The 22,370-nt window shown below is 36.1% G+C and overlaps 1 protein-coding gene across 4 annotated transcripts in view; it reads right to left on the bottom strand.

The window, feature by feature from the left end:
• The window catches only part of KDM4C (lysine demethylase 4C), a 260,274-nt gene that overhangs the window by 72,115 nt on the left and 165,789 nt on the right, over positions 1–22,370 (bottom strand). For 3 of the 4 annotated variants that reach the window (XR_004408717.2, XM_033003740.2, XM_033003742.2), the window contains 2 exons: positions 10,939–10,994; positions 7,186–7,294 (listed from right to left, as the gene is read on the bottom strand). Coding sequence is in view for 3 of the 4 variants with exons in the window: in XM_033003740.2 (XP_032859631.1) it covers positions 7,186–7,294; positions 10,939–10,994 (165 nt within the window). In the remaining variant the exon portion in view is untranslated. The remainder of the gene's footprint in view (positions 1–7,185; positions 7,295–10,938; positions 10,995–22,370) is intronic. The other variant, XM_033003743.2, reaches the window with a different exon arrangement.

Raw genomic sequence — 22,370 nt, 5'->3', positions numbered from 1 at the left:
GTGAGTTAATGTGTGAATTAAATGTATGGTATAGCAATTCCCCTCAACTGTCCTTCCAGCAGTATTTTTGGAAATGTTGAAAAGTAATCGATACCTCTTTGTATTACCATCAATGCATAGCAACACTGGTATACATCACTGCAAGTGTTTCTTTCCTCTTTCACAAACACAGCTGCAATAGTTCTACTACCCCACTGTAGTTTAACAAATGAATTTCATTACAAATTAGAACACAGAAGATGAGCAGTGTCCTCAAATGCCTTTAATCCTTTTTTAGGATTCATACATCATTAAAATAGAATGACAGGCAGGAGAATATTTGCTCGTTCCTTTAAAAACTCATACACATTTTCTCTTTAATTCCATTCTTCAGTGGCATACCACAGACAAACCTCTGTATTTTCAGAATTGATGTACCTTTCAAAACTATAATCTTTGGCTTTCAAGCTCACTATTATTTGCCTTCAGGTGCAAATTTTAAAGTGTATAGGCTTCTTAAAAGAACTTTATGGCTTCAGCCAGATACTGAAAGGCTTGTAGATCAGTCATCATCACAGTGTAAATTTCTTTTCAAAATAATGTTCCTCACTCAGAGTACACTTGTGCTTATACTCGGTTCACTTGTCAAATACAAATTTGAGGTCATCAAAAGCTTCAGGGCAACTTCAGCTATTCCAAAACTCATTTTCTACCTCTATTTTGTTGGAGAAATAGGATTTCAAATGTAAAAATAATAGGAAACTCTACAGATAAAGAAACAAAATAATCTTACGTGCATGCTTCAGTACAGCATTGCAGTGACTGACAGTAAGAACAGTCAATCCAATGCTCAAGCATTTAAAAATATTGAAAATATTAAAAGCAGATAATGTACTTTGCTATTGAGTTGATATGTATTCTATGCAAAATATGAATTTAGATTTGACATATTAATTATAAAGGTTTAGGAACAGATTCTAATTATTACATGTTTATTTTGTAACAGAAGAAACATTTAAACATTGTCATTCACAACAACTACTGTTCATTATAAGTCACATGTTTGACAAGCATAAATGACACTAGGCTCAATATTCCTGTTATTTGGATTCCTTGGCCACATAATAGTAAGTGCTTTTATTTAATTCTATTTTTAAGTCCTGTGTTTTATTAAAATAGAATAACAGACAAAGAGTACCTATTCTTTCTTTTAAAGGCCGAGTTTATGTTTGAGAGGTCAGTCTGAATTTTTCACCTCCAGAGACTTTTTCTTGCAGCTATAGCTCATATTTATAATTAGAGCTGAGTAATTAACACTCTTTTGAAAGCAGAAACTATCTAGATACTTGGGGAAAAGCTTTTCCCTTCCCAAAGTAAAATCAAGTTTTATCGTTGACTTTGACACATGCAGGAATCCACAGTCTGTTTTCTATGACCCAAAGCCTTCATAAATATAAACAGTCAAGGAAAATAGGTTCTCAAAAGCAGGAGTTTACACCCAAGCTTCTCATGGAGGCTTAAGGATAAGTGGAACAAGGCAAAAGTAAAATCAATAAATAAATAAAATAAAGCTAAACTCAGCTAGAAACCTAAGCTATATCTGCTTTGGGTAAACTGTTAGATGATGTTAAACTGTTGGGAAGGAAGCTGACACCACACTCATTCATGGCATAAACTCTCCTCCAAATCATACACTTGTTCCAAATTGTCACCAGTTGAAAGTCTGCATATATGTTTAGACAAATTTCACGTGGTCCCCCTCCACACCGTCATTTGTCACCAACTTTGCCTCCCTTTTATCTGCTACTAACATTTTCACTGTGAAGTATTTAGGTTAGCATTTGTGTATTTCCTGTCTTTTCACACTTGCTCATATATCTGTCTGTTAAACTTGGAGACCACTGGAACAGACATAATCTGAATTGTGTCTGAAAAGCAACTAGAATACTGTAGTTTATGTAAAATAACATTTTTAAATGTGTGATATGGTAAGGTATATACCTCCAGTCATTTAATTTTAGAACCCATGCATAAACATCTCAATTCAACATACATTCCCTGTCTTGATAATCACAAATTGTCATTCCACATGGCTACTGGAACTCAACGTGTCTGATGGATGTGACCATCCAGACTGAATCTAAAATATAGGAAGGAAGCCTGACTGATAAGAGACCAGGACAGTCTCATTTTCCCATTCACATGTTTCAAAAAAAAGAGAAAAAGTATAGTCACAGAGAGGAAGAGTGGTGAAACTACAGGTTATAGAGTCTCTGTGGGAAGTCTCTATACTGAGATTGTTTGGGAGGCCTTTTGCTTTCAAATTAAATGTCAGCTAGAGTGCATCAATATCATGGGTGTACATGCCTAAAAGTGATGATACAACCTACTTCATTTCAATACAGGATGTATCACATTATTTTCTTTCACATTCTCCTATGAAAGACAAAGCAACAAAATTATCTAATTAATATTGATTTAGACTGTTATCATCCACTAGCATTAAAGAATAATTTTTAAGATAATTAATTTTTAATGAATATTTCACTGTCATGTAAATTTTCAGCAATGATAGAACATGGCACTTAACCCACTGAAAAAAGTTAGGGAAATATGAAAACATTTTGGAATTCTAAAAAAACCCCACTAACTTGCTAACAGCTGCATAAAACATTTTTAAAGCTATGACCTACTGTAAGCATAATACAAATATTGATTTTTACTCGGGAAAAAAATGACTGTATGCTGAATATTTAATAATGGAAAGATTGACAGGAAACACACTGTTTCCAACCCAGAATGTCTAGTGAACTACAACTATTTAACAGCAGTCAGTATACATACTAGCTAAGCAATAAAAAACAGCCTACCAATATGTTCATGTTTGCACAGATGTTATTTAATTTGTCAAAAACAAAACACTTTTTATTTCCTTTTACATTAATTTGTAGATGTTACATTAAAGAAAATGTCATCTCAGCCTCTACAGATCTCTGAAAATAGTAGATGTTTTGCTTATTTAGGGTTCTTACTACTTCAGAAAGAGAGATGTGAATGGGGGGAGGAGGAAAGAAGGAGGGGCGGGAGAAAAGGCAGAAGATGGGGATAGAAAGAGAAATGGCTGCATGCTAGAATGTAATCTATCATTTTATATTTGTTTTCTATTATTTTTTGCTCATTTAAAAAAATTCAACAAAACACATCCCAAATTTTGTAAAGGAGAGATGACATAGTAGGATACCCCACATTTATTAGTTATCTCATGCTTTAATATAAAGAATACTATAAAGAAAGGCCCAAAAATGCATTTTTTAAAAAATGTATTGCTTATGAAGGCTCAATATCAACAGTGTACAAAACTTGCCCCTGCTTATAAATGAACACTCTGAATAATGGAGACTGATGAACAAGGATACACTTAAACTAACAAATATGGTATCTGTGAAGCAGGAACTGTCTGCTGAAGAGCAGCATTGGTGATCCCTACAATTTCAAAGGGGAAAACCATCCCAAATCAATTGCTCACAGATTCCCAGAGCTAATGTCAAAGTGTGAATCATTCAGTATGCTTTTACAGAAATTAGCAGCAAGACAGATGGTATCAGCTGTTTGCTCCAAAGTATAGCATATATGATAATGGAGGGAAATGAAAGATAAGGATGGAAGTGGGGCCAAGTGGGGTAAAGAAAGGACAGGAATTCATAGAGAAAGGAAGAGAATTAATTTGGATATAATTCCTGGGGTTCCCCCGAGGCAAAGAATGCAATGGCAGTGGGTATGAGAGCATAATTGTTTTTCTGTAGCATGAACAGTCAGGAAGTGAAGACTAACGTAAGGATAACATTTGATGTGGCATATATACGTATGTTATTGACAGCAACATCTTTAGACAATTAGGAAGCCCATGTATCAGGAAACAAGAGAAACAGTTTACAAAAAGTACCTAATGAACACAAGGTTTTAGAGAAAATATAAACTATGCATGTAATCCCTTTTTTTTTTTTTTTTTTTTTTATTATAAAATACAGAATACTACAATGTTATTCAGGAGACTTAGTTTAGCTAGGGTATTCACTGTGAAACTTAGTAGAGTAAAACCATCAAGTACAGCAACTTATTTTCAACAAAAGCCAAAATTTAAAAGCAGACAAACTGATGGTGGTTTTAGAGCAGATTTTTCTCTGCTCTTTTACCGAAGGAGCAGCATTTTATTGGTCTATTGACATTAAATCATTATAGAGCATTTTGAAATGGTCAAACTGCCTACTTCCCTTAAATTAGTACAAGCCTAGCTATTTCATTATAAATTCAATGTCAGAAACTAAGTCTTGGAAAAATAAGGTTTAATGATCCAAACCAGGATTATAGTGCTTCCTTCCCTCACAGTAAAGCTCTCCACTACCTGAAGCAATACTACATTTATGGCTGTTATAAAGCACCCTGCCTCTCATTTTTATTGTATTCAGCTGAGTTCCTTCATAACAACATTCATTCCACTGAAATACACAAACTCTTTTACTTTAAAAAACAGCATTAAGGAAAGCAAGTACTATATTCCTAAACATTCAGGGACTCACAGGAACCCAAAGGGGTATATACAGCTTATTACAATCTGTGGTGCTCCAGTGTCATTTTACATTGAAGGTGCCTTCAAGAACTAAAAAAGCACTAAGGACTATAAGCAGTCTTCTATAAACTGAAGGAAAAAATAGAATAATAAGCTCTCAGCTGTAAATAAACTGATTAACATAACTACTTCATATTCAGCACAAATTAGCCAGGAATTGTAAATCATTGTACTGGGTTGAGTGAGTGGTGGAGTTTTTTGGTGGCAGGGGAGGGGGCTATCGGGGAGGCCCCTTGTGAGAAGCTTCTCGAAGCTCCCCCACCTCCAAGTCAGCTCCACTTCTGTTTGGGAAATTGAGCCAATCAGCTGCGCCTCTGCAATAACGTATTTAAGAAGGGACGTGGTGACGGGCAGTGGGACTTGTGAGGAAGAGTTGCTGCAGCTGCGTGAACACCAAGGTCAGTGGAGGAACGGAGGAAGAAAGGAGGGAGGAGGTGTGCTGGAGCAGAGACCCCCCTGTATCCTGTGGTGAGACGGCAGGGCAGCCCCCCCTGAAGATCTATGGTGGAGCAGACATTGATTTGTGGCCTGTGGCTTCTGCTCAGATGATCAAGGTTCTGTGCCCGAAGAAGGCCGGGGTCTCATGGGAAAAGGCAGCCCCGCTGCTGTAATTCAGCGCTGGGAGGATTGCAGCATGCGGGGGTGTCCCACGCCAGAGCAGCTCGGGAAGGGCTGCAGCCGTGGGAGAGAATCCAGTCGGAGGAAGTTAGTGACCCATGACAGAGCAGTGTGGGGAACGCTGCGGCCCATAAGAGGAATTCATGTCGGAGAAAGTTTGTGGAGGACTGTCTCCTGTGAGAGGGGGACCACGATGGAGCAGGAGGAACAAGTTTCGGACACTCCCCTCACCGAAGATGAAGAAAGTGGCAGAGCTGACTGCACCCCCCATTCCCTGCCCCTGCACTACTGGGGGAGGAGGTAGAGATATCGGGAGCAGAGATGAGCCCGAGAAGAAGGGAGGGGTGGGGGGAAGGTGTTCTCAAGATGTGGCAATGCTTCTCACTGTCCTACTCTGTTATGTGTTGTTAGTGTCTGTAATAAATGTATGTTCTTTTTTTCTTCCCCTAACGAGTCTGCCTTTTGCTCGTGATCATAAAAGGGGGATTTTTCCCCATCCCAGTCCTATCTCGAACCCCAAGCCTGGCTCTCTGTCCCTTCTCATTGCCGGAGGGGAAGGGAGAGAGAGCTGCTGCATTGTGGTTGGCTGCAAATCAGGCCTAAACCACAACAATCATTTAACTTCACGAATTTTGGTTCCATACCTTCATAATCAATAGTTTAAAATTAATTCAAGCATTCTCCAAAAAGCTTCTGTTACTCTTATACAGCTCAAGTCCTGAACAGTCCAGAGAATTAATTTCAACATCTGATAAGCTAAACATTTCTATGTTTTCAAACCCTGAATTAACAATTTCCAACCAGGAATATATCTGTGACTGTTTAAGATCCCCCCAACATAAGAATTAACATATTAAATTAATTCTCAGTGCTTTTACTGGTTTTGTTTTCAGATTACGAAGAACCTTTTTTTATAATAAACTATATTTAGTCTTTAGAAATTTGTTTTATGTTATTTTTAAAAGGACATGTGAAAAAAATTTAAACTTTTGAATAAAAAAATTAGAATGGATTACCATTTGAATGACAGGCTATCAATTTAAACCACAAAGTTGCATCTACACATTTAGAAATACAGCTACAAACCACAGAAAGTAATGAATGAATTGAAATGAAAATGCAATGAAAAGACTATAGTTCAAAGTGAGCAAGTACAAGGTCACGTAGACCAAGAACCACTCTGGAAATAGCGTGGGACAGATCCAGAAAACTGATAGTATCTTTTCCTTAAGATTTTGAATGGGCTGCTAATCACTTTCTATCAGACGACATCACAGTGATGCACACGCTGACAAATTAAGTAATTCTCATGTAACACAGCAAGGAAAGTACTCTGCTTGCGTACATCGACCTCCTCGAATGACACTGTTATTCTAGATGTAACACAGGGTGCAACTCCTACTAGCTGATGCACTTTTATTTATGGTTTCCATCAGCTTTTGAAATTCCTCAGGAAACATCATTTTTTCCATCCAATATAATGTGTGATCTGTTTTGTGCATATTTTTCAACACCCAGATGGTGAAGATACCATGTAACAAACACATCACACATTCTTTTACCTTCATAAAGAGTTCCTTGAGGCAAACATACATATTAAAAAGACCTCACAAACATGTACTGTATGATAATCCCAGTCTGTTTGGGTTTCAACACTTTCATTACCAGTACAGTTCCAGAACAGAAACTTTCAGTTGACATTGGTCAAGTCTGTTTTTCTTCTTTTGGGGAAGGGTAGGTCTGAGCTTCTTTTAATAAAATATCAAAGGCTGTTAACAGTGTTAATGAATGACAAAAAGCCCATCTTGATAAAACTCCAGTTATTTATTAAGTACCTTAAACATAGTTTATTGCTCTGTTCCTGTCAATAATCATCACAATTCAGATTTTTAAAACATTTCAAATATTGGAACATCTTAATAAAAAAGCATATATGAAGCATATATGAATATACTACTCACCAATTTCAATCTTTCCAAAGGTACTCTGCTAGTGTCTATCAGTGTACGTTCCGTGACATTACCAAATCTAACTTCTGGGATGGCAATTGCACATATTACATGTGCCCACCTGTGAAAAGTGGCAAGTCAAGAATACCACCAAAAAATCCCCATTGAAGTACAAATGATTAAGATGTTTTGTTAGTTCCTGTGGGGCTTCTCTTTTTTTAAAAGGCAACCATCTCTACACTCTTCCATATTAAGATTTCCTAAGAGTCTTTGAAGCATACTTAACAAACCTTACAACACTATCACTTTATGAAAATACAATTTCAGACAGGGTTTTATTGTGACCTTTTTTTAAGCATCTTTCATATTCAATTTATTAAGTGCCAAGGTTTTGTAGTTGTGCTATCCAGGCACGTATATAAAGACCACGCTATTTGACTTGTGTGCAATTGATCACCTACAGCATTTTGGATTAACATTACTCAGGCCTGAGTAACTATTCTTAGGCAACACACATGACCACGGTCAGTCATACATCTATCAAAGTGTAAAACAAAGTAAACCATCAAGACCTTCTATTTACAGACACAAAGGCACAGAAGCAGCAAACCAATCAGGCTATCGCTGTAATTCCCAACATGAACTGGATCCCCTTTAGTGGTAAAAGCACCCGTCAAGTGCTGAGGACCAGTAAACATGCAAAACTTCAGTGCAACTTCAGGAAGCTTGTCAGATGATGCTACGTGCTTCCTATACTCATCAGTAAGAACTGCTATATCCCTCAAATCTCAAAATAAGAAAGGTTAAAATGAAACTAAAAAAAAAGTCTGGAATTAATATTGAAAGTGCATATTATATGAAGTAAAAGAGAAGCTAATGACATTTTTATTAACCAAGCCTGAGACTACTTCTAAAATCTTTTTTCGGGGTAGACAACTAGTAAATCTGAAAGGGAAACATTTCCATTCTTTGACTTATATTTCCTGCCATTCACTGTACTTCTCATTACCCCATTTGCTCTTTTTTGTAAGCCCTGGATGCTTGCCTCACTCTACTTTCTGCAGATCTTCAGAGAATCACATTATATGATCAGCTTTGCTCATGTAGAACGACACATAGGGACTAAACAAACTGCCATGTGACTTTAACATTGTTCTGCCTAAAGTGTGAAATGAGAACCGCATGTAAAGATAACATATCAATTAGCAAGTTATACAGTTCAGCCCAAATAAAAGCAGATAAAGCTTGTAGATCTATAATTACATTATGGTAACAGTTTTGTTTTGTTTGAACTTAAAGAAAAAAGCCTTGCTTTGAGACCTGTTAATTTTTAATGGCACCCTTTTCATTGCTGCCTGCCTATCTGCAAAACTACACTGTCTAACCATCTAAGTTTTATGGGACAGAAATGATATAAATAAAATGCCTCTTCAGTAAATCTTCACTCAAACCTTTATACTCTCTCATCTCTCAATCTAGGAGGATTCAAAACAATTTCTGTGTTCTGCTGAAAAGAAGGAATCTCAGCTCTCTTATATAGCAAATTGTTACCCCATCACCACCATTTGATTCATTAGCTTTTAAATCTAAGTGATGCTCATCCTATATCCTTAATCAATATGTGAGAGGGAAAGAAGGAGGGAAGGGAATGTACAAGTTGGATCTTAGACTTAATGGAGAAAAATAAGATAACTGAAGCATACTCTTCCAAAAACCCTCAAAAATTTGGAATGGTAGCTAGTGCTTAAAGATAGATGAAAGACTCAACAATATGTAGCAGCTGTAAGTTATCATGAAAACAGAAAAACAATGGTTGAACTACTTTTACAGAACTCTCGTTTCATAAATCCGTAACAGTAATCTACAGAGGGATATAATGGAAAAATAAACACTTTAAGCATAGATATGCAGAGAAAGGCACTTTCTGCAAACACCTGTGGATTTTTTTCTATTAATAAATCTTACAAAACATTTCTAAAACATTTTAATTGATCTATAAGAAAGATGTTTGTATTTTCAAAGATATACCACACCATATTTCATATCCTGGTTTTGGCTGAGGTAGAGCTAATTTTTTCTTCTTCCTCGCTAGAATAGTGCTGTGTTTTGGATTCAGCAGGGGATTTGGTATGAGAAGAGTGTTGATAATGCACTGATGTTTTTAGCTGTTGCAAAGAGATCACGGCCTTTTCAACTCCCCATGTCATGCCCATGTGCAGGTGCACAAGAAGCTGGGAGGGAACAAAGCCAGAGCAACAGGTCCAAATTGGCCAATGGAATATTCCATATCATGTAACATTATGCAACATCATGCTCAGTATATAGATATGGGTTGACCAGGAAGCTCATTTTCACTTTTGGGATTGGGGTTTCAGGATTTTCTCTTCTCTGAGATCACTAACAAGGAATGGGCTGTGCATCCATTGGCGGGTGGTGAGCAACCACATTGCGCATTACTCATCTGTATTTTCTGTTATTACTATTATTATTATCATTATTATTTTAATTTTCTTTTACTTCAATTAATAAATTGTTTTTATCTTAACCTATGAGTATCCTCATCTCTACCCCTCCAATTCTTTCCCCCATTCCCTGGGTGTGGGGGAGGGTGAGTGAGCAGCTGAGTGATCTTTGGCTGTCAGCGGGGTTTAAACCACCTTAATACCATCAGGAAATACCAAAAGGACATGCTGAATTGTACCAAGTTGACACTTTTTTCTTGTCTGTTTTGGTTTGTGTGTTTTTTTGTTGTTGTTTTTGTTACTTTTTTTTTTTGTGTGTATGTGTGTGAGAAAAGCAAGTAGCAAATTTAGGGGAGTTTAAAAAGGAACTAAAAAGCAGATGAGAATTTTCACATGTTGTTTAAATCCTCCATTAAAATGGTTACAACATTAATACTTACTGAAGGTAAGATCTGGCCTGTGAATTTTACATAAAATCTTAACTGGACAATTTACAAGGGTAATGCAACCAATTGCAAATCACTGGTAAATAACTTTTTGCCTGGTAAGTGGAAAAGAATGTTGCAGCTAGATCATCTCTTACCACTGCATTCCAAAGTGTTAAAGAAAAAGATCTAATTGATATTGCTAAGTTATTAAAACAATTTAATTAATTATAAGAAGATTCACAATGCATAAAACTGTTCCACTGTTGGGCTTTAAAAAAATATTAAGCTGCAGTATTTTCCATTTCATCTTTGAGTTACTTGCTATAGTGTTCTTTCAAGTACAGAGAAAAATACTGATGCTGTTAATAGCATGATGTCAGCAACAATACTATCTTTGACAGTGTCTGATAGAAATATATTTAAAAAAAAGCACACTTCAAAATCTAAAATTATTTCATTATGATTCAAATTAATTAATAAAAAAAACTGTTTCTAGAAGTTCAAAGGTATTGTATTAATTCTGTAATGATAAATTTCCAGGACCAAAAAGAAAATATACTTTGCTGTTTGATAAGACTTGCCCATGCAAACAATGACAAACGAGCTCTCATTTATTTTCTTTATACAAAGGCCAGCAAAATAAAATTCGGAACAAGTATATGTGTGCAAATACTAAAACAAATGTACATTTTAACATCTAACTATTTCACAAAATGCCAGTGGCACCTTTCAATAGAAGTAATTTTAGTTCTGCAACAATTCAACTTAAAGGAACACTGTCAAGTAATTAGGTTTACAAATACTTTGTACATGAGAATGGATTGGGAATAATGTTTAAAACAAGCACATAAAATTCCGAAGTATACATTACTTACTTCTTGTCAGTAGTTCTCTTCAATGCACCACCTCTCAAATTGCAGAGACAACATTCCTAAAAATAAAAATAGTGTAGAAAAAAGTGAGCTTTATTGACTGGTTACAAATCAGTTTTTTTCAGCTGATCTTAAGGATATCTAAATTGCCAACGTAATTAATTACTAGATTACAAACTGCCATTTAAAAGCATTGCATTTCCTTACAAAAAAAAAAAAATTACAAGAATACAGTAACAAGATAAACAATTCAAATGAGCTAAAGAAAAATAAATTTTAAGTATTACTCATAAATAAAGTGCCAGAGTCACTCTGAAAGAGATACCAAATAAAAAGGCATTTAATCAGAACTACCACAGAAAGGCTGGAATTGCCATACAAATTACCAAGGTAAAACAAAGTAAAAGGACACACAATTAGTTTAATAGAAGTTACTGAAAAACTGACTCACAAGCCACTGATCCAACTCAAATACTTTGAAAACCTGCTTGTTCCTGACAGTTCTCAAATTTATAAACCTACCAGAATATGGGGCAGGTTATCTTATTTTTTTTTTTCCCAAAAAAATTTCCCTTTGCTGCAGTACATCTTCACTTCCATAATCTTCAGAACAACTCCAAAATCCACCTGCTTTCAGGGAACTCATCAAGGTATATTTCAGTGGTTCCCAGATAATATGCCAAAAAGGGCTTTTCCTACCTCTACTTAAAACTGTGCCTTTGAATAGATATGCAGGCTTTTCTACTTTCCAAACCTTCTCTCCCTCTCTTCAGCCTACTCCTTTTCTGAGTCTATTCTTTTCCATTTTTGTTCATGCTTTTCATTGTTCCTTCAGTAACAGATGAGAGAGTGTTTTCAATGTTAGTTATATTTCATGTCTCCATTTTTCTGGTCTCTACAAAGAAGCAAGTGCACAGAATAAAGTCAAGATAACTTTTGCCTGTATATCTACTCAGCAAGCTTGTCTCCTGAACGTCTAAATTTAAGTTGCTTTTGCAGGGGAAAAAAACAACCAAACAAGCAGCAAAAACCCAAAGAACTGTTATGTAATGCTCCAGTCCGATCTCATCTTAGAGCCTCTAATAATGAAATTATTAATGTCTGCCAGAAATCTAATTGAATGCTTTATTACATTTCCTATGAGAAAGACCTTTCCTAACTAAAAAAAAAAGACCTCTTTGTGACAACTGAAACTTCTTTGCAATATAAGCACATAACATTTTGCCTTACCTACCAAAACCATGGAGAACAGGTAACCCATCCTCATAGAGAGTACCCTTTTAACTACTTAATATCAATGTAGAGTTGTGAAGAAGAGAAATTGGGTTTGTTACTTTAACCACAAGTCTTGGGATGGGATCTAACATGTTCCAGATCACATTGCACTTTATAATAGTAAATAGTCTAATAAATCAGGAAAACAAAGGCTCAGAATACCAATTCCTTCAGGTATTCAAAAGGGAGTAACCAGGAACCAGTAGTTTCAGCATATAAAGTAGAAAAATGGAATATAAGGAAGTTGCTATTGCAGCACTGACTGGGAGCTTCAGCTTGTACTGTTTCTAATTTTTGTTTCTACGCTTAGATGGGGAAGGACACTATTGCATAGGATTTCTTGATTTGACTGTGAGAGAATAAGTAAAACTGTTTCTTCAAACCAACATTTGTATTCAGTTAGCTGCATCTTTGTGAGGTTCTCTTGCTGCATCTTAGGAAATCTGCTCTTGTATCAAGCCCACCACAAGACAGAAGATCGCTGGGGTAGGAGGGGTAGTGGAGAGAACAAGTAGAAGGGAGAACACAGGAAGGAGGAAGGGATGGAGGGAGACAGGGAGAAAGGGATAGCAGAGGGTAGGGAAGGATGGATCAAGGGAAAGAAGATGACAGGGACAGAAGATCATTTCTCACCTAAGCACCCACACTCTTGAAGGTAAAGAGAAATGGTGGGAACCAGAATTACTCTAACATTATTTACTCTTCTGCTTGTCTGTCAAAGACAGATCAAGTCAACAAACTTCATGCCATTTTAGATTCACATACAAATTCAGTCTAATGTATCACTTCCTATTTATTTTCAAATAATTATTCTTTGCTTTGCTCTTCAACCACTATACATAATCATCTTCCAAATGTTTGTAGATTTTTATGATATCCTAACATCTTGGTGTGGTTTTTGCCAAGCTATATATACTAAATTCCTTAACTACTCTTCAAGGTGATTCAAATAATCTTCACATCCTCTTTCTGTTTTTTGCCCTTCTTTGGATGTCATTACAATAATGAGGTGCTGCCATTTACACATATATACTCTCAAGCTATGACAAGAACCATTACTATCTTTTTTATCCTGAATATATTTTGGTTTTGAAAAAACATCATTCAATTGGAAAATTCACTGAACTACATGGGCATGAAGTAAAGAATTTCCTAAACTCGATGCTAAGGAATCACATTATTTAGGCTTTATACCCTTAATTCACCATGCTGAAATTATTCTGAAATAATACAACATAAATTCCACTAAACAGTTAATGAGCACAGTGCACTTTTTCCAGTAAAGTACCACTACAGTCATAGGAAATTTGCTTCTAATTGGCATTCAGTTCTCAAAGGCAAGCACTTGTATGTGAAAACTACAGCATAAAACAGTCTGCAGGTCTTTAAACCTACCTGGGAATCCTGAGAACTACCTTAGCACAACCACAGAGCAATCCTACAGCACTGCATCCTATTCAGTCTGATTCACCTTAGAATCTTGCTTACAAATCAGCAGAGGAAAGATCTATTTCTTCAACTCTTCCTTTGACTGATTTTGACACACAGAGTGAATAGGTCATCTTTTCTGCCATCAGTGTGGTTTATAAACAGAGCTTGGCTGACCAACAGAGTGGTTCCAATCAGTTAGTTTTATATATGACAGTTGGAGGTGCAAGATAAAACCAGCAAAAATAGATGGGCACACATCTCCATGACCACATGAGAGTAACAAAATAAGTGTGTCAAGTAGCATAGAAAACAATAATTAAAATGGAACAGTTATTCAGGAAAAGGCAAATATTACAATTTCCTAAAAAAAGGAGCTGTGTAGGACTTGTCAATCTGATCCCCAGCTCCTTCATAGTTCTGCAGGAGTGTGAAATGTACAATGTCACAGTAGAATAACATCTGCAGACTGGGGAGGAGAGCATGAGTCTGACTCAACAGAAATCTTTACAGAGGGAAAAGCTTCATTCCCCACTTTCAGATGTAAACGTTCAGTGGATCCCCCACCTGTGGATCCCTCACAATGTTTTCTTAATTGAAGCACTTTCTCTATGTCTGCCATAAAAATCCTTTGACTGCTTCTCTGTTTTGTGGAATAAGAGTGGCTTTACCCCTACTTCATTAGCTTTGATGTTTTTATGCCAACTTAATTTGAAATTCATTACTTGAACAATGATTCCTGCTTCTAATAGGTATTTTTTACTTTTAAGGAAAACTTTATCTAATTATCTGCTGTGTAACTTATTCATACATCTACAGAGAGAGTCCAAGGCCCTAAAGAAGTTCCACAAATAAATTAAGCTAAAATACCACAGGAAGAGACTTTATATAATATATTACTAACAATTTCTTCTGAAGGTTTACTGATTCTTAATATCTGTAAAAATAAAGAATTGTGAATTAGGCACTGCAAGAGACAGAATTCATAATCCTCACCTATGAACTGCAGAGCTTTCACACTAGGTTAAAAAAAAAAAAGACTTAAAAAAAGAGGAAAAAAAAAGGAGGCGGGGAGGCAACCCAGAAAGAAGGTGACTGCAGTTGGTCAAGCCAGGAAAGAGTGAGAGATGCCAGTAAAATAATGAGAATAATGGAAAAGGGCTTGACTATCCTCATTACCAGCTAGAAAAAGACTTAACTTATGCAGGGCCTGTAGGAACCAAATTTTATCCCTTCTCAAAAACCATCTGTACAAATCTTTGGTGAATAGATAGTGGTGGTGGGTAATTGTTCACTGTCTGCTGGATACAGGCTATAACAACTTAGGAACCATAAGAACTAGAAAATTTCAGCAGTGTTCACAGCAAACCTGTGTGGGAAGGATCACAGGTTTAAAGCACAATAAATTGACTTTGTAAATCATGCCTGCATTGCAGGATATATTGACATATACCCATACAACATGGCTATTACTTTACCTCCAGTTTCAACATACTGCAAGCAATGAAAATACAGGGGACTTGATTTTTAGAAAGACTAACATTCCTAATACAGGTATACCCGCCATGGATGGCAGTGAAATCATGTGTACTTTAGCAGTTTTCACACATGTTCTCACAGAGAAAGAGCGTTTGTGTATCCATGTGCATCTGCTCTCAGCCTGTCTGTAAAAATCAGAATAGGAACAGACTTCATTATAGAGCATCACCTTAGAACATATCCTATCTCTGATTCACTACTACTTTGAAAATCCTTCAAACAAGTAATTTTGTCATTTGTATTTGCACTAAATAATAATTTCTTAAGCATATTATTTTACACTTATCTAAATTAAATCTTAGGCCATTTTAAATCGCTCACCTGCTTAAAAATTCTCCACAACATTCTAGAATTAAAGAAGAATACTCTTCCAGTATCTGTATAAAGTAAGACATCTCCATATAATGCACAAGCTTTAGCACACTAACATTCTCTTTACCTTTTAGCTTTTTAGTGGAGACAATGTGTTTTTTCCATAAGAATACAGATCATATCCACAGTTTCTGGACTAAATACTTTCCCTTGCTTACAGTGAAACTGAATTTTGCAACCAGCATTCCTAATCTACTTTATTTTTAATTTGTCTGTGTCAACCACTGCTAGAAACCACAGAAAAAGCCTAAAGTAAATGTGAATTAACCATGCTTTCTTTAGTACACACATCCAAAAGATGGATCACCTTTTTTGGATTGATATGCCACTACTCAGGCATAGCTACATATTAATTATTGTTGCATGGATAAATAATGCACAAAAAAACAAGCCTGTTCACACTCATTTATATTTTAAAATTAATGCATTTAGTTGTCTTTGGGTATTTTTTATACTCTGCCAAAATTCAGTTATATTGACAGTAATGCTTACAAAAAGCAGTTTTCACACTTCCATATTTGCATACTTATTTCATCAGCAATAGCATTCTCTATGAGACAGGAAGCTGTCTGACACAGCAAGGCAACAGAATTCAGACAAGACACAGCAGAGGGATATATAGTACCTCATATAATGGTTATTTTTATGGATAACTATGCACATGTCACACATTATCCCCTTTCTTGTCAAACTGCTGTTTCTCCTTTCTTCTAAGACCCTTTAAATTACAATGGCATCTCCAAAGAATTAAATATATTTCATTTAACTGGATAAATAACTTATGTTGGTGGATGATGACAGGGCAAAATGAAACGTGTGTTATTCCTAATTAAGTTTGTCTGACACATTTTTAACAACTTCCTCGTAAAATGTAGTCTCCATAATCAATGTAACAATCTCTTCAAGCTCTTTTACATCACTGCTATTAGGAAGTTTTCCATAACAGCTAACCCAAAGATTCCCTGCTGTAGTCTAAGCCTTTTTCTTTTTACTTTATGCATCATAAACACGAAAAATAGATTGTTCCTTCCCTTTTTTGCCATTTTGCATCTACAGCCCCTTAGTCCATTAAACAACCACAACTTTTTCACCTATTGTCTTTATCTGTGGCCGTGTTCTCTCCTCTGAAATGAAACAAGAGCAAATCCGTAGTGATGTCAGGCAAAGCATGCTCCCTTCATACATCTTGCATCCCATATCTAGGGAGGTGTGTTCACACAGTGTTCACCTCTGGACTGCAGTGACTTGTTAAGGTCATGCATCATCACCTTCAGGACCTCTTCTACATCAGTGGCTGATATCATTGCTCCCCACTTTGTCTGTATTCTAGCTTCAGTATCTTGCACTTTTCCCTATTTAATTACATCCTGTTTTCCATAATACCTTAATAATTTATCAAGACCTTGTTGATTTCTGATTAATCTTCTCAGGCATCATAAGAAAAAAAAGAAGCTTGTATTCAACCAACACCAGCTGCAACAGCTTCTGCACAAGGGGTAACTAAGCAGGCTGCGGTTGGTCAGGCCAGGAAAAAGAAGACAGTATGGTGTTTGAGAGATGCCAGTAAAATCATAAGGGACTTGGAAAAGGGCTTGACTAAATACTCCAACACAATAACAAGGTGGTTGCTATCAAAGGAAAATAGAAAGCAGCAGATTCAAAACAAACAAACAAAAATGTTCTTCACAGAGTGACTGTTTGCCAGATGTGGAAGCTAAAATTTTACACTAGTTGAAAAACAAGCTGCGGAAGTTCATGAAAGAGAAATCCAACAAAGGTTACCTTTTACTCAGTAAATACAAAGATACCGCCTTTGGCTAAAGAAGTTTCTTATTTGCATATTATAGGAGATTGAGAGAGCATTAGCGAATGTTTGCCCAAGACTTATATTCTCCCCCCAGGTATTCATTTCTGGCTGTGCTAGAGAGAGGATAACAGGCTAGAATAGACTAGTTTAATTCATTATGACAGATCTTACTACTCTATGTAACCTGACATTTTAAAGCTTTACAAAATACATTTTAAAATGTTTTATAAAACATACTTCGGTATTAGGAAAATCCTGTTACTTGGCACTGCCAAGTATACACTGAAATATACATTACACATAATATACATTTAATTTAATTTTCATGTGCTTGTAAGGTTTGTGATTCTGAAAAACTTTACTGTCACAGCTTTAATTAGCAGTGATATGAGAATGAATCAATTCAAGTAAGTATACATTTTGGCTAGTGGTTTGAAGCATTGTAAGTGTTGATAATGTCTTCAGCACTAAATAGAACACTATTTATCTAGTTAACATATTTTCACTTTTTTTAATCAGTTATTTTCCCTGTATGTGTATTGACTCTGACTAGCACCTGAAAGCATGCAAATATATAAGAAAAAGGGTTAGGACAGGGGGGTTTTCCAAATATTTCTAATAAGAGGTCAGAGCAGTTTTTTTCAGTTTTAAGAGTCAACTGCTACTAAGCTGTGTCACAATAATGCTGATTTACTAGTCTCATTTAAAAGTAGCTAATTAAAACAGACATCTAATCTTGAACTCTGCCACAGCTAAGTCAAATAGATACAAACTGCATGGCTAAATCTGATCAACATCTTTCGTTTTCTTCAATCCACTTTGGTGGGATTTTTAGAGGAACCTTTTAACTGAAAATAGATACCCTTAGTCTTCTACCTTCTCTCTCAATTACCTTGTTAATGCCCAAGGTCATACTTCCTAAAAGTATTAACATAGATGTGCATTTAGATATGGCATTGCTGTCTTTTTGGCTATCTCATTTCCCCAGCTTATTTATATTTCAGTCTGTATTTATCCTTGTGTAAAGAGAAAAGTGTTGGTGTTTCTCTTAACAAATCTGAAAATGTCATTTTCACCAATGGTCCACTAATTAATATTTTAGTCTTTCCATACCAGGGGAATAATTTTCACTCAGAAAATAGCTTTTGAGATTTAATTTCAATTCAGACAGTTACTATACCCAGATCAAGCTATTACCCTAAAATTAGCTTTTCAGAGACAAAATTCCATTTTTTTTAGAGATGAAATATTCCTAAAAATAACAAATTACAGACAAATTGAGGGTTGTCTAGTAAAAGGATTCACTTTACTGTCTAGGAGCACCATTTCTTAACAGAGCTGCTAAATGTTAACATTATAACTCACAATCCTCATTTGTATATAAAAGTTGCCAAAATTCTACCATCATCTGCCTCAACAATGCCACAATTTTTAATAATAAAAGGAACTTTGAAATAGGTGTTTCAACTTTTTTTTTTTTTTTTTAGAAAATTTTTTCAGAAAAATCTTACTGTGTCCCAAAGAATAAACCATCATCAACTCTTTTAGCATTTTATAGATGTTTAAAGTTCTCACTGATTGAGGAGGCTGAGTAATTCCATGAAAGAGAAATCCACCATGGGTTAATATTTATTTAATATGTAGACACATCTTTGCCTGCAAGGTTAAAGCAGTTTCTTGAAAACTGAAGGTGGCCAAACTTATTCTACAGATCAACATTTTACTCTTTAAGATGCATTCAAATCTGTTCAAGACATCTGCCTTTGGTAATTTAAAGTTTAGAAATCATCAGCTACTGAATTTCCACATTTTAGTAGCCTAATCCCACAAACATTGTCTGCCCTGCCCTTGATTCAGGGATAGCCAAAAATTTCCTTGCAATTGCAGCTCCCAGGTCATGCCAGGTTGAATGCAACAGTATACAGAGCAAGGAGCCTTTTGCTGTTCTGTTCATGACACAGCATTATTGAGAATAGTGATCTGCAAGAATACAAAAAGTAAGAGAGAGTTGGCTGCAATAGGAAGACTGATGGGGAATGGGAGCAGGGAGAGAATAGGACTGAGACTGAAATAAGAATCAAAACATTCTTTACAGGTAACTGGAGTAAAAATAACTCACCCACTTGGTAGGGGGCCCTACGTTCCCAAGCATCCTAATAACAAAGATTACAGACAATGCCCCCTTTGAAGAGGACTCAAAAGGAAGGAGATTAGCTGTTGAGTTTGGGTTTTTTAACAAAAACAAACAAACAAACAAACAAACAAACATTGAAATTAGGTACAAAATACAAAACTGATCATTCTTCCCGCAAAATATAATGAGACTATGAAAATCAACACCAGAGGATAACACTTCAGCTACACACTTAACAAACACAGAAACAAAAATTGAATGACGGTATACCTACTGATAAAAAATATGTAGGGTTATTCCCATTATAATAAGACAATGTTTAGAAGTGACAGTCAATATTAGATTTAAACCTAAACATCTTTAGATGAAAATTTTTATCTTCAAGAAAGCAGGCTAGCACCAGCTGTTCAGGGCAGGATAACCTGCTACTGGGTATTTCCAGCTTTCCCCTCAGTGATTTTGCAGCAGTCCTCCTGGAGATCAGATATGGTCTCCAAGGCAAATTTAGATTGGATGAGGTTGGTGGAGGTTCTCTGGTCCAATGCCAGCTCCAATCAGGGCCAGATTCAAAACTGCATCTGTCCAAACTCCTGCTTGCCCCTGGAGGGAATGGACAACCCCTTCCTTGAGATGAGAATACCCATACACCCGGAGGTGCCCAAAGATATCAAGCCTTTTCATATGGACACCAGTGGCAAAGGCTGACTTGGTGAACTGCAATGAAGGGAATCCAGGGTCAAAACGGACTGGGTCTGATCATTATGGCACTTAGGTTAAAAATATATTTTTCAGGTTTAACAGTCTTCAATTTGGTTCCTGTGACAGCATCAGGGAAACACAGTATTTACAAACCTGTTAAAATATGTTGTGTCAAAGACTGGCTTTTACAAGCAATATGTATCCTATTACTAGACTGTCATGATTTTACCTTAACTGGCAACTAAGCACCATGCAGCTGCTCACTCACTCCTCCCCCCACTCTGGCAGGATGGGGAGGGGAATCGGAAAAAAGAAAAACTCATGGGTTAAGATAAGTACAGATTAATAATTTAAATATAATAATTGAAATATAGTAATAATAATAATAATAGTAATGAAAAGGAAGATAACAAAAACAAGGAAAGATAAAACCCAAGAGAAGACAAGTGATGCACTGGGCAACTGCCCACCACCCGCTGACCGATGCCCCAGCAGCAATTCCCCCCCCAGCCCATGCGCTGAGCCTGACGCTCCATGGTATGGAATAGCCCGTGGGCTAGTTCAGGTCACCTGTCCTGGCCACGCTCCCTCCCAGCTTCTTGTGCACCCCCTCGCTGGGGGAGCAGGGGAAACTGAAACGTCCTCAGCTCAGGGTAAGTGCTACATAGCAACAGCTCAAGCATCAGTGGGTTACCAATGGTATTCTCACCCTGAATCCAAAACACAGCATGGCACCAGCTACTAGGAAGAAAATTAACTCTGTCCCAGCCAAAACCAGAACATAGACTAATACCAAAACCGGAAAGAAATATCATGCTCCCCACCTCCCAGTCCACGCATGGATACAATCATCATTTAGAAATAATTCTCCCAGTAAGTCACCTTTTTGCAGGGAAGGTTTGGGAAAGTCCAGATTTTAAAAACAAACAAACAAACATTAAATCAAGCCTTACTTTTCTGAAAAGAAAAAACATATAAAACTTAAGGTTTTAACCTTTCCTGTTATAGTCAGATTTTCATGCCAAATAATTTCTTTTTATTAACAATATCAAAATGTTTTTAAAGCTTGGTAGAAAAATCAGTAGAAAAATTAAGATGTGGAATACCAACTCACATGTAGTGAGTTAATTTTGGCAGTTACCAGGCTCTGAAAACAGGATTTTATAATGGAAATGCTGACACTGTATCAGTGAGAAGGGCACCACTATAAAAATTGTTCAAAATCATTATTTTGAGTAAGGTGAAATGGGGCAGTTTCTGAGCTGGAATGCTGAAAGTTCTTATGTGCCATCTTTTTGAAGCCTTGGGAAAAAAAAAAAAAAAAAAAAAAAAAAAAATCATCTTTCAACAGATGTAATGGGCTACTATAACCACAAGATATAAACCAAAAGTCTGAATACCAATATTAAAATACAAAGCACAAAAAAGCTCATCTACAGAAAAAAAAAAAATCTGCTAAACCTTTTAACACTTGCTATTCAACATAGGATCACTTCTCAGTATCAGTGCCAAATGATCAGATTAGGTCTGAACTATTTCTGTAGTTCTATGGAGGTACAGAATAACATGTGAAAAGCCATGCAGCTTTCTTGGTAGTCTTACTAACAGCTAGTTTACTATGAAGTAAGGCATTGAAGTGCATTTACCTGTTTCCTTACTCTTCTTTCTAACTCTTTCCTGTCCCAAATCCTTCTGTCCTCTAAATAATAAAGGTACTTACATTTATGTACTATCACTTCTAGGTGACCACATCCTTGCACATTGTATAGTATGCTGCATTCTCTATAATGCCAGTCATTATTCTTCCTGACTTCACTAGCTTTCTTTAGCTGACATACTTAAGATAAATGAGGCATTTGTTCTCAATCAAGGCACTTTGTATGAATACAGCAGATGACTTACTTAATATTGTTTGATTTTCTTATTTGTTTTGGGGGGTTGATTTATGGCTAATTTTTGTCCATTAGCATAGACAAATTTGGTCTGACTCTTGTCTTTTGTCAATAATCATTATCAAACAGGACCTACTGCCTAGTAGAATACAGAGCTATGATTTGTTATCATGGATCCAAGTGAGTCCTTGGAAGGTGAAAATTTTACATAAAATATTGTAAAGCATACTGCTTCAGCTACTTGGAAATGCTGCAACTCCAAGAAAAGAAGTATGCTTCTGAATCTCAA

The sequence above is a fragment of the Tyto alba genome, unplaced genomic scaffold (assembly GCF_018691265.1).
Source record: "Tyto alba isolate M040663 unplaced genomic scaffold, T.alba_DEE_v4.0 Super-Scaffold_42, whole genome shotgun sequence".
Lineage (NCBI taxonomy): Eukaryota > Metazoa > Chordata > Aves > Strigiformes > Tytonidae > Tyto > Tyto alba.
This window is presented reverse-complemented; position numbering and strand designations above follow the sequence as displayed.